The following is a 13,742-nucleotide window of genomic DNA, read 5'->3' as shown; positions in this document are numbered from 1 at the left end:
TTCCTAATGAGGAGGAGCCAGGGCCCTTCCATCTTGGTTTCCCTTTAAAGTCCATCCCAGCATGCCCATCTATCTTTGGACAAAACCCTTTTTTATCAGGGTCTGTCTTAAAATGCACTGTCCCACTCTCCATTGGAGACTTGAAGGACTGTGGGTGTGGGACTTTGTATGCAGTGTACTACTTGTGTTCAGTTTTGGTTGTATTATGAGAGGAATATGGGTTAGTGGGAGAGTGTCCAGAGGGGGACAAACAGCATGGGGAATGATCTTGAGTCCATGCCATATGAGCATGGGTTAGAGAACTAGGTGGGAATGAGGATAGCTTTCTTCAGGTACTTAAAGGGCTACCACGTAGAATTTGGATTAGGTTTTTTTTTTCTGCTTGGTCTCAGAAGGCAGACCCGGGAAAGTGGGTGAAAACTGCAAAGAAATAAATTTAGACTTAACTACTAGAGTTATCTGGAAATGGAATAAACTGCTGCCTAGGAGGAAGCAAGTTTCACCTCATCAGAGATGTTGAGCCAAAGGCTGTATGGCCAATTAGCTGTCTTGTAGTGGGGATTCTTTTTCAGGTATGGGGCGGATCAGATGACTCCTAAGGTCCCTGCCAACTCCAAAATGCTTTGCTTTTGAGAAGCAAAGGGACTTGCTTGTGGGCAAATGGGCAGCTAGCTCCCTTTGTGGTGTAATTTGAGGGAATACCAGCTTAAAAATCTCTCCCTCTGGTCAGTCGCAGTACCTGAAGGGCTAAGATTTAGAGTTTTATTCTTTCCTTTCCACTATTAAGAGAACATCTGCTTCTTGGAGGGAAGGGCAACACATAAAACAGTTATCAATTATTCACATTTAAGCGTGAGGCGATGGCAGTCTTTTCTAGTTTGATGTTTGGAAGTGTTTGAGGCAGGATGATAGTGTATGAGAAAAACTAATTAGAGCATGGAATCCTAGTGAGATATGTGGGTCAAGGTCTGAGATGAACACTGGGTGCCGAGGACACCAGGAGGAACTTGCTGGAAGCTGGTCCTGCTGAGATAAAATGAAGAAGCCATTTTTGAGCATATATCATTTTGCAGGGTACCTAAGGGATACAAAAAAGTACAAGACATAGTTTCTTTTTAATTACTTTATTTTTTCTCAATTGCACATAAAAATAACTTTTAACATTCCTTTTTAAGAATTTTTGAGTTCCAAATTCTATCCCTCCCCATCTTGAGAAGGCAAGCAATTTGCTTTGGATTATACATATGCAGTCACACAAAACATATTTCCATATTAACCATGTTGCAAAAGAAAACAGACCAAAAAAACCAAGAAAAATAAAGTGAAAAAATTATGCTTTGATCTGCATTCACACTCCATCAGTTCTTTCTCTGGAGCTGGATGGTATTTTTCAACATTAAGTCCTTTGGAATTGTCTTGGATCATTGTATAGCTAAGTCATTCATAGTTGACCATTGTACAGTATTGGTGTTACACTGCACAGTGTTCTTCTGATTCTGCTCACTTCACTTTGCTTCAATTCATATAAGTCTTCCCAGGTTTTTCTGAATGCATCTTGCTTGTCATTTCTTATAGCACAATAGTATTCTATCACAGTCATGTACCACAACTTGTTCAGTCATCTCCCAATTGATGGGCATCCATTCAATTTCAAATTCTTTGTCACCACAAAAAGAGCTGCTACAAATTTTTTGTATGTATAAAGTCCTTTTCATTTTTTGTTGCTCTCTTTGGGATAACAGACCTAATAGTCTTGTTGCTGGGTTTTATAGCCCTTTGGGCATAGTTCCAAATTGCTTTCCAGAATGGTTGGATCAATTCACCGCTTTACCAACAATACATCAGTGTAGCAATTTTTCCACATACTCTCTAGCATATTGGTCAATCTGCTAGGTGTGAGTTGTACCACTGAGTTGTTTTAATTTGCATTTCTATAACCAAAAGTGATTTAGAGCATTTTTTTTGATATGACTATAGAAAGCTTTGATGTCTTCATCCAAAAACTACCTGTTTATATCCTTTGACCATTTATCAAGTGGGGAATGATTCATATTATTACAAATTCGACTCAGTTCTCTCCATATTTGAGAAATGACGCCTTTATCAGAGAAACTTGCTGTAAATTTTTTTCTTCCAGTTTCTTGCTTTCCTTATAATCTTGGCTATATTGGTTTTGTTTGTGCAAAGTCTTTTTTAATTTGACGTAATCAAAATTATCCATCTTACTTCTTGCAATGCTCTTTATCAAGATCTTGTTTGATCATCAATTCTTCCTTTATCCGTAGGTCTGACAGGTAAAATATTCCATGCTCCTCTAATTTGCTTATGATATCACCCTTTATGTCTAAATCATGTGCCCATTTTGACCTTATCTCAGTATATGGCATGAGATAATTGGTCTATACCTAGTTTCTGCCAAACTGCTTTCTAGTTTACCCAGGGTTTTTTGTCAAATAATGAGTTATTGTCCTAAAAGCCTGGATTTTGCATTTATCAAACACTAGATTACTATGGTCATTTACTGCTGTGTATTGTGTACTTAATTTATTCCACGGATCTACCACTTATTTCTTAGCCAGTACTAGATTGCTTCTTTGTAGTACAATTTGAGATCTGGTACTGCTAGGCCACTTCCCTTCACATTTTTTTTCCATTGATTCCCTTTATCAAGAATGACCTTTTTTTCTTCCATATGAATTTTGTTATTATTATTTATAACTCGGCAAAATAATTATTTTTGGTAGTTTGATTGGTATGGTACTAAGTGAGTAAATTAATTTAGGTAGAATTGTAATTTTTCTTATATTGGTTTGGCCTACCCATGAGCAATTAATATTTCTCCAGTTGTTTAGATCTGACTTCATTTGTGTGAAAAGTGTTTTGTAATTGTGTTCATAATAGTATTCTCTTTATAGACCTCAGGTTCACTGGTCAAGAGAAGGGTAAACATTAATAATAATATAAATATAAGAGAAACAGAGTTCAATAGAACAAGAGAAGATATATTATAAACTATATAAAAGATAAGAGCCACAGAACAGAGCTGTGAGCAATAAATGGTGTGAGCTTGGTGCAATTCAGTGAACGTTTAAGTGCCCTATCATGTGCTGTTACCCACATTTATACAAAGACAGAAACAGAATTGAAGAAGATATCATTTGCGCATGAAACAATCAGGGAAGTCTTCCTGGAAATGGTAAGATTTGAATTAGGCCTTGAAAAATAGGTAACATTTGCCTAAGCAGTGTTGGTGGAGGGAGTGAAGTCTTCCCAAAAGCCAGAAAAGGAAATTAGAACTGGGGAGAATCTCTGGGCCACCTGCCCCAGGACCCAAAGCATTTACCCTTGCTTCTCTTCCAGGATGAAGGCTGGCTGATGGGTGTGAAGGAGAGTGACTGGCACCAGCATAAGGAGCTGGAGAAATGCCGCGGTGTTTTTCCTGAGAACTTCACGGAGAAAGTCCAGTGAGAGTTGGAGTCATCACTCTTCTTTCAAGGGGAGTGAAGCCATCTTTTTTCCCTCCCCCCAAAAATGTGTCTTTCTGGTTTTTTTCTTTTTTTTTTTTTCTGTTGGGGAAAAAATAGAAAGAAAAACAAGGAGAAAGAAGAGGAAGAACAGAAGCCGCAAAACATAATGGATGACAGCCAAAATTTGAATTTGTCAGGATGATGTTTTAAAAGTGTTATTTTGCAGCTGATGTATCCCTGTAGTTGAGTTCCAGGGCTGAGATACTCCTGCTCAGTTCTCAGTAGCATGTGAGCCTTGATCAGGGAACACCCACCTGGGTGGGAGAGTGACCTTGTTGGAGACAAACAACAGGGGATACCTAAACCATTATGCTTGCCAGCCACTGTGGCCCCTCCCAGGGTGAACACCATACACCCATTTCCCTGGCAGCTGCTGTTGGCATGGGTGTTTACAGGCAGCCCCTCCTCTTATCTTGGCTCCAAAGATCCTTCTCCAACCCCACTGACCAGGACATCTGTTGTGCTGTTTGACAATAAACCTAGTGACAGTGTTAAACGAAAACAACAAAAAAATGCCATCATAAAACTACAAGAAAAAAATCAAACCAACTAAACCCAAAACAAATTGTGTGTTTCTTTTTTCTCCTCTCCCCTCTGCCCCCAAATAAATATAAGTGGACTGTGATTTGGGATTTTATACTGTGATGAAGGAAAAGCTAAAGCAAACCTGCATTTAATCAGAAGGAAACCTCATTCCTTCCAGCTGAAGCTTGACACCTGGAGGTTTTCCCCTCTGAGTGGGGACAATTAATGTGAAAGTGACCACTGGTCAGTGGTTCAAGAAAAGGAGGAGGAAGTGTGCTGGGGAAAAAGAGGCAAAGTTGGAGATGGAGGCAGCCTGTTTTTTTTTTTTAAATTATAGCCTTTCGAAATAGAACCTTTTTATTAGTAAGAGAGTGCAGCGCTTTGGAAACTCAGATCTGCCCTTTATTTGTTGTTCTTGAATGGGGTTGACATTTTCCTATGGAGAATTCTGCAGACTGGCCGGTGTTAGAGCCACCTTCCTGGTCCTGTGGGTCAGAGCTGTATGAACTCTTTTAAGCCCTATTTAATATTGATGCATGGCATTCTTATCCTGTGGTTAGTTGCGGGGAGAGGTCTGCGAAGGGGAGGGGACTCTATGAAGAGGTGAAAGGGGTGAAAATTCAGGCATTCCCATTTCTCCATGGCTTTGCTTTGGCTTCTGCAGGAGGGAAGGGGTTTGTGTTGGTCAAAACTAAGGATACTTGAACACGGATGCAAACAAACCAATACCACCTCTCTCTCCTGTTCTCCCTCCTAGTTTCCCTCTCCCTCTCTCTCCCTCATTCTCTTTCCTTTTGATGTAAACTCTTCTTTTGGGAAAACGCCATTTAGAACAGGTGGGGCCTCCATGCTCAAGCTTCAGCCAGTCTGAACAAAGTTTGCCTACATGGGCAAAAACAGCCACTGGGGGCTGCTGGTGTAGCTTTTATCATTGCTCATATGATGAATTGGGGTATTGGGGTGGAAGGGAGAGATCCAGGAGCCAGTTTTGTGTTCTAGGGTAGGTTGAGTTCACTTTAAAGGGTCATCTTCTGCATTTTGCTCAGTGTTTTATTTTTAAAATGAAAAAACAAAAAAAACCTGTACTCCATTGTCGTGTGTGTGTGTGTGTGTGTGTGTGTGTGTGTGTGTGTGTTTGTCTCATCTTTCTTCTCTACCTGTTCATGGATGGCCGTCATAGCTTGCCTCTGACTGGAACAGCTTGTCATGATTCTAGTATCCAGCAGTAAGGCAGCCTTGCAAATAGCCACCCCTCCCTCCCCCCAACTTGCCCAGGGACAAAGGCCAGCAAACAGTCAGGCTTGTGGAAGCAGCTTCTTTGGGTGGTGTTCCCCAGGGTTCTCCTCAGGGAGGGTGGGCTGGGAAAACTCTATGGGCGGCTGGTTTGGGTACTTTATCTGCAAGGCTGACTTAGTTATGTGATGGTCATTCCTTAAGAATGTTACAGTGTGCTTGCCTTGTTAGTTGAAAAAAGAGTAGTGATGTTGGTTTCTCTTTTGCAAAATCTGAACAATGTAATGATCGATCCATGTGAAACTCTATTTTTATGCGTTTGTAAACCTGGTTGAATCTTCTCAGAGCAATGTTTTAAAATATATATCTACATAAATATATAACAGAGTAAAAGCAAGTGAATTGGGTTAATGCCAGAATCTTAGCTTAAATTTGTTTATTTTTATGCAAAACTTGTGGCCTTTTTTTTTTTTTTAAGGCAGCAGGATTATAGTTTCATCCTCTGAGTGATCTCCTGGGGTTATTTGTTTGGTTGGCACTTCAGCAAATCTTTGTGTAGTACATATAGCTGTAGACAGTCAAACAGAGACCCTTGTTTGAGGGGTAGGGGAAATGTTTTTTTTTTTTAATTTTAAGTTATCTCCAGAATGGAAACCAAATAATCAGATTTCTTTCATTCAATAAACATTGAGTTCCTCTTCTGTGCCTGGCCCTGTGGTGCATGTAAAAGATAAGATCTAGCCTCTCTCAGAGCTTCAGGTCCAGTAGGGGGGACACACAAATAGCTATACCTGCAGCAAAGAACCATCGGTGAGTTACGGAGGAATTGAGATAGGAGCTGAAAGGTGGGAGAAGTCACTTCCCGCTGGGCTTTCCCTCCAATGCTATGGGCCCTTGGATCTGTAAAAAAGAAAACCATTTTCCCCTGTACACCATTTTCTGCTGGGTCATACATTCATTCCTAAGAGCTGCCAGTGGGATGAAGCCCAACTCAGTGTGACTTTGGGCAAGTCATTTGCCCTCCTTGAACTTCAGTTTCCTCATTTGTAAGGATGAGGAGTTGAAGGATTTGGTCTCTGAGGTCCCTTTCACTCTAATTCTATTCTAATCCAATCTAATCTAACAGCAGCTTAAAAGAAACCTATATAGAAAGTAAATGCTGACCCTAGAAAGCTGGGTCAAGCTTTCCTGGTGGAGATGGTTGCTTGGGGGTGGCAGTGAACTTGGTACAAGAAGGGATGGATGAAAGCCTTAATATTCAGGTTATCCTGATAATTCACTTCAATAAACATTAAACACCTACTGTGTGCTAATCACAGGGGGAAAAATGTGAGATGGCCTCTGCCCTCAAAGCCCCAACAAGAAGCAGCCCTGTTTAGCTGAGGATGGATCTCCTTAGTTTAAGGGGGAAATCACAGTTGTCTTCATGTGGATACCCTGTTGCTTTCTTATCTTCAACACTCTTCCTTGTGTTAGGGAATTCATTGTAAAATCACATCTGTTTTAGGCCTTACTTGGGGGCTTAATAGTTCTCAGGGTAGCAAAAATCTCTCCTCAGAAGACAGTCTCATCCAGAGGCAGAGAGCCCAAGGGCAAGACTGAAGGGGCGCAAAGGACACCTTAATATTGTTTAATAAAAATGCATATACTTTTGATGCCAGAAAATGCTGTTTTGTTGGCATGTAACTATTTTGTGTTGTTTATATGTCTCCTAAGTGGGGAGCAATGTTTAGGGGAGAGTAACAAGCAACGGTTTTTAAAGCTTGCCTAAAGTCTACATGTATTCTCCTAGCTCTGGAGGGTGTTGTGGGGGAGGAGGTCAGGACAAAGGCTTGGAATAATCCACCATGGATGATTGAGACCAGTCTACTCCCCATCTCCAGAACATACCTTATGCTTTTCCTCCTGCCTCCCCATACTTATTCTACCATATCGCCCTCCCTGGAAGGCCATTCCTGTTATGCTCATTCAGATTCTGCCTGTTCTTCAAGGTTCAACTCAGGTCCCACATCCTCCATGAGCCTTTTGGCTTCTGATACTTTAACTTTTTGTACAGCATTAGGGAAATCACTTTGCCTCTCTGACTTAAGTTTCTTCATCTGTGAAACGGGAGTAATTCTATTGATCACTTCGAGCACAGGATCATCCCAAGGAAAATACTTTGTCAATGTTTATCAGCACTAGAAAAATGTGAATTGTCTCTCCTGACCAGAGAGATCTTTTCCTTCTCCCAAATTCCTCCCTTAGACTTTAACTGTGTGACTTATTTGGTGTTTGGCTCACACTGCTAATATAATATCTGATTGCATTAAACTAAATGATAAATCCTATCAGAGCAAGGCTCCTCATGTTTTTGGCATCCCTTCCATAGCAAATGACAATCGATTGCCAAAGCCCTTGCCAAACGTGGAGGGTAATTATTACACATGTGGGTACTTCAGTGAATGAAGGAAAGGAATAAGCATTTATTCAACACCTGCTGTATATCAGGGACTGTGCTAAGCACTTTACACATATTATCTGTTGAGGACAGAGATTAAGTGACTTGCCTAGGAAGTGTATGAGGCTGGATTTGAACTCAGGTCTTCCAGGCTCAGTGCTTTATCCACAGAACCACCTTTCTGCCTCTAATGAATGAATGAATATATGAATCAGAAAGCATGTATTAAGTACTTGCTATGTGGTAGGCACTGTACTAAGCACTGAAGATACAAAAGCAAAGATACCTGACCTCAAGGAGCTTACAGTCTACTAGAGGGTGTCAACACAAAGGGAAGTGGTGGCTTGGAAAGGGAGTTTTGTTCCGGTAAGCCACAGGAATGTTGAAGATCATAAGGGCCTTTCTGGAAGCATGGTACTGCTTTGATTATTATACCCAAAACAAGAGGAGGAAAGGAGGATGTAAATGAGTGGAGGCAGGGCCAATGACATGATAGCCAAGACAGATATCGTAGAGGATGGGAAGCATGGTCTAGTCTGGGCCCTGCTAGATTTAGCAGGTTGGGTGACTTGCCCTTAACTACTGGACCCTCCCCCTTCCCTCATCACTACTGTCCCCTCTCTGAATTTGTCTCTCCCCACCTAACTCTGTCTCCACCTTCCTGCCCCGTACCCCGCACCCCCCTCCCCCCCACCCAAAGAGATGCAATGACTGAGAGCTCTATGTAGACAGTGGCACTCGAGTCAAAAGACTTTAGGGTCCCAGTCCTGGCTGTGCCACAGAATTATATAAGCTTGGGCAAGCCATAAAACCTCTGTTTTCCTTAGAGGGCTGAGTCCTACCTGGTCAAGTAGGACAATAATCTTGCCATGTGCTTATCTAGCCTTTCCTTGAATACTTCCAGTGATGGGTCACTCAGGACCTCTCCAGCTCTAGTTCAAAAACTCTTCCTTATATTAACCTGAAACTTATCTCCTTCTAAAACTTCCATTCATTGTTCTAAGTTCTGCCTGTAGCAACATAGAACATGAGAACCCTTCAACTATCACTCCCTTCCAAGTTTGTCCTTTTCCAGGCTAAATGTCCTTTATTCTTTAAGTATTTCACATCCTTGTTGACGTCTGGACAAACACATTAAAATTTGTCAATGTCTTCCCTAATGTGTTTAGTGTAGTTTTTGACCTTAGTAGGTCTCTCACATCCTATAATTCTAGGACACCTTCTGATTCACTTGCATTTTACAGACTTTTCTGGCCCCATCTTCTCATTAGGGTTCTTGGAGGACAGTGTACCCCACTTCAACATTCACCCCCTTTTCCTGTCTTTAGCTTAGAATCCTAAATTTACTCCCATGATCCGAGATCATAGATCTAGACCTGGAAGAGACTTCAGTGCCATCTATTCCAACAAACCCTCCCTCATTTCACAGAGGAGGAAATTGAGGCCCAGAGAAATAAGCCACTTTTTCAAAGGTCACATAAAGCAGTAAGGATCAGAATCAGGATTTGAACCTATGCCCTCTGCCCCCAGAAGCAGTGCTCTTTCCTGTGTACCACACTTGATTTGAAGGCAGAGAACTTCTTCTCCAAGGACTGGGCTATAAATGCCATTATTCATTTCTCCAAACCTGACCTTGACAGCACTGGAAGGATTAAGAGTAGCCAATGGGAGATTGCTACACCCATGAATGACAATACATTGACAGGTTGTTCAGTTGTGTGGGACTCTTCATTACCCCATTTGGGGTTTTTTTTTGGCAGAGATACTGGAGTTTTTGCCATTTCCTTCTCCAGCTCATTTTACAGGTGAGGAACTGAGGCAAACAGGGTTAAGTGACTTGCCCAGGGTCGCACAGCTAATAAGTGCCTGAGGCCACATTTGAACTCAGGAAGATGAGTCTTCCTGACTTCAGGCCCAGAGCTCTATCCAATACCCCACCTAGCTGCCCCCAGATAAAGAGATTGGGATGTAATATGATTAATCTTTCTCCTAAGGGAAAGCTCAAAGAACCTTAGTGAGAACTTGTCCTCCTTGATGTACCCCTGGTTATTTCTTTCGGTTGAATTTTCTCCATTGCACCTGCAACTGAGGAAAAGTTATTCTATCTGGCTGCTTGAAACCCCAACCAAACTATATATACATTGATGGAAGGGGAAACAGGGCCAGACTTAAAGGAATGGGTCATATAGTGAAGCCTTGCAATGGTCAAATGATGACAGGTTTCAGCCTATAAAGGTTTAGAAGCTACCATATTCTTGCCTCCCTGCAGCCCCACAGGTACATTCCCACCACTTCCTATGTTCCCCAAGATCCTTTCCTCCTCTATTTTCTGTTATTTTACTAAAGAATATATTTTCCCAAGGCCTAGTTCTCCTCTCACACCCATTTTCATCAATGGGCAAGAAACATTCAGGCAAACTACACAGTCACACAAACCTTTATACACAAGTGCATGTACAAGTATATGTATACAAACATACATGTGTATACTAAGACTTATACTTAAGTCTCCCTTCTTCCTCCTTGAATTCACCTTGCTCCTTATTGGCAGAGAGGAAGGACAGATAACTTCCCATAATGCCCTACAAGAGAACTGTTGACCTCAGAGCTGAGCCTTTCCTATTGGATAGGAGTTTTAGTTCTGTGGGTCCAGCTCTTGGACTCTGTGGACTCTGGCTTCCAGTCCCTAGGCAGGTAGAGTAATTGGTGGGAGGAGGGGAAGAGAGGAGGGAGGTTTTACAGGACTGGACATGAAGCCAGGGTTGGGCGCAGAAAAGGGCCAATGTATGTCTCTAGATTCTTAGCACGATTGTGACTATCTATATTTGGCAGTGTGTAAGTGAGCATCTGTGTTTGTAGTTGGGTAAGTGTCACAAAGTGGTTTTGAACTGACCCACCATTACAATGTCACGTTGATGTTCATTCTGTAATGAAAACTGATCTCTTCAGGGGGCTTCCCAGGAAGGAAGAGTGATGAGTGGGGACCACTCTTTTGGAGAAAATAATAAAAGCTGGTGTTTCTATAGATACATGCCTTATCTCATTTGCTTCTCACAACAGTTCTCTGAGATTTGTATTGCTTTCACCTACTTTACAGATGAAGAAACCATCTCAGAGAGGTTAAGTGACTTGCTAGTTATCATACCATAGTGGGGCAAGGTGGGATCTCTCCTGATCCAAAGTCCAAAGTCCCATCTCCTCCTCCTGTGGGAAGGCAGGAGGGATGACCCAGGGCTGGTGGAGCTCAGGTGCCCCTTGTCTTACACATTCTGTGGCATGTGCAGGTGACCCTTGATGAACATGTTCTAAATGGACATGAAGAGAAGGTCTCATCATGACACCCCCTCTACTCTTTCCATGACATTCTAAGGTGGTACATACATCTAGAGCTGGGAGGGACCTCAGAGGTCATTGAACTCAGCTCCATTCATTTTGTGATGAGGAAACTGAGGGGTTGAGGCCTATAGAGGCTAAGTGACTTGCCCAAAGTCACAGAAGTGTGAGCATTGGAAGAGGGATTTGAACCCAGGTCCTCTGATATGAGAACTCGTGTTTTTTCCATCATGCTCTGCAATTCTATTTTATATTTAGGTAGTCTTACTTTACACATTTTGTCATTTCAGACTCACATCATTTGTGCTTCACGTTTTCTCTCTCTTCAAATTTCCTGGTGAGAAACGGAAGACAGATCTGTCTTTGCCCCTGATCTCATTCGTATGGACAGGGTTGGTCAGTCAGTCAATAAACATTTATTAAATGCCTACTATGTGCCAGGCATCGTACCAAGTTCTGGAGATACAAAAAGAAGCAAAGACAGTCCCTGCCCTCAAGGAGCTTACAGTCAAATAGAGGAGACAACATACAAACAGATGTAAACAAAGCAAGATATCTACAGGATATGTAGGAAATAATTAATAGAGGGAAGGCACTAGAGTTAAAAGGATTTGGGAAGGGTATTCTATAGAAGGTTGGATTTTAATTGGGACTTAAAGGAAGCCAAAGGAGGGAGCTAGGTGGCTAATTGGATGGAGCACTGAGGCTGGAGTCAGGAAGAACTGAGTTCAAATCTGGCCTCAGACACTAGCTGTGTGACTCTGGGTAAGTCATTTTGTCTTAATCCACTGGAGAAGAAATGGCCAACCACTCCAGTATCTTTGCCAAGAAAACCCCATGGACATTTGTCCACGGGGCCGTGAAGAGTCGGACACGACTGGATGACTGAATGACAACAACAAAGGTCATTAGTTGGAGTGGAGGAGGGAGGGAGTGTTCCAGGCACGGGGGACAGACAGAGAAGAAGCCCAGAGCCAAGAAATCAATTGTCTAGTTTGGGGAACAGCCAGGAGGCCCGTGTCACTGGATCCAAGAGAAAGTGCCGGGAGTAAGGTGTGAGAGGACTGGAAAGGTAGGAGGGGGACTAGGTTAAGAAGGGCCCCGTGACTTCCGAAAAGAGCATTTTGTATTTGATCCTAGAGACAATAGGAAGCCATTGGAGTTTATTGAGTAGGGGGTGTGTCATGATCAGACCTTCTCTTTAGGAAATGCATGTTAGTGGCTGAATGGAGGTTGGATTGGAGTGGGGAGAGACTTGAGGCAGGCAGACCCATCAGCAGGGTATTTTAATAATCAAGGCATGAAGTGATGAGGCCTGCACTAGGGGGATGTCTGTGTCAAAGGAAAGAAACGGCCCTTTACAAGAGATGTTGCAAAGGTGAAAATGACAGGCTTTGGCTACAGATTGGATAGGGGGGATGGGGGTGGGTGAGAGATAGTGAGGAATCCAGGGTGATTCCTCAATTGTGAGCCTGAAGGACTGGGAGATTGGTGTTGTCCTCTACAGTAATTGGGAAGGTAGGGAGTGGGAAGGGTTTAAGAGAAAAGATAATGAATTCTATTTTGGATATATTGAGTTTAACACATCTGCTGGACATGCAGTTCTAGAAGTCTAAAATGCAGTTGGAGATGTGAGATAGAAGGTCAGCAGAGAGACTGGGGTAGGAAAGGTAGATTTGAGAAGCACCAGCATAGTAATGGTAATTAAATTCATGGGAACTGATGAGATCACCACGTAAAGTAGTGTAGAGGGAGAAGAGAAGGGCCAGGGAAGATCCTAGATGATCACCTATAGTCAGAGGTGTGATCTGGAAGAGTATTCAGCAAAGGAGATGGAGGAGGAGAGGGTGATCAACAGTGTGAATGCTGCACAGAGGTCAAGGAAAATGAGGATTGAGGAAAGGGCATTGGGTTTGGTAACTAAGAGATTATTAGTAATTTTGCAGAGAGCAGCTCAAGTAGAATGATAGAGCTGGAAGCCAGATCCTAAGGGGTTAAGAAGAGACTGAGGGGAGAAAATGTAGAGGCACCTATTGTATAAGGCCTTTTTAAAGAAGTTTAGCTACAAAGGGCCCGATGACAGCAGGATGGAAGGATCAAGTGAGAGTTTTTTGAGGATGGGGGTGGTGTCGGGGACATGGGCCTCTTTGCAGGCAGTAGGATATGAACCAGTAGAGAAGAAGAGATTGAAAATAAGTGAAAGACTGGGGATGACCGAGAGGGCAATCTCTTGGAGGAGATGGGACTGAATGGGATCATTTGAATTGGTAGAGGTGTTAGCCTGGGTAAGGAATAAGGTCACTTCATCATGTGAGATAGATGAAGAAGGCGATAGTATTAGAAGGCATCTGAGTGATAGAAGATGATGAAGAGGGGGAAAGAGGGAACTTATGATGAATGGTCTCATTTTTTTCTGTAAAATGTAAGGCAAAGATTTCAGCTGAGAGTGTAGGGTGAGGGGCAGCCATGGGAGATTTGATAAAGGATGGAAAAGTTTAGAAGAGCCACTGTGGAGGGTGGGATGGTGATGAGGGAACTATAGTAGGATTGCCCAAGCAGCAGTGAAGGCCCAGTTGAGGTTGTGGGACATAATTTTGTAGTGGATTTAATCAGAATGGATACACTGTGCTCAACAGCACACAGTAGGAGAGAAGGTGGTGAATGATGGAAGTGACCCAAGGCTG

General features: G+C 42.4%; 1 protein-coding gene across 7 annotated transcripts in view; it reads left to right on the top strand.

Annotated features, from left to right (window-relative positions):
* Window positions 1-7,736, top strand: part of BIN1 (bridging integrator 1) — a 141,207-nt gene extending 133,471 nt beyond the window's left edge. For all 7 annotated transcript variants that reach the window (XM_036744124.1, XM_036744123.1, XM_036744122.1 and 4 more), the window contains one exon: window positions 3,361-7,736. In XM_036744124.1, the coding sequence (XP_036600019.1) occupies window positions 3,361-3,468 (108 nt within the window). In that variant the 3' untranslated portion in view covers window positions 3,469-7,736. The remainder of the gene's footprint in view (window positions 1-3,360) is intronic.
* The last annotated feature ends 6,006 nt before the right edge of the window (window positions 7,737-13,742 follow it).

The sequence above is a fragment of the Trichosurus vulpecula genome, chromosome 2, assembly GCF_011100635.1.
Source record: "Trichosurus vulpecula isolate mTriVul1 chromosome 2, mTriVul1.pri, whole genome shotgun sequence".
Lineage (NCBI taxonomy): Eukaryota > Metazoa > Chordata > Mammalia > Diprotodontia > Phalangeridae > Trichosurus > Trichosurus vulpecula.
This window is presented reverse-complemented; position numbering and strand designations above follow the sequence as displayed.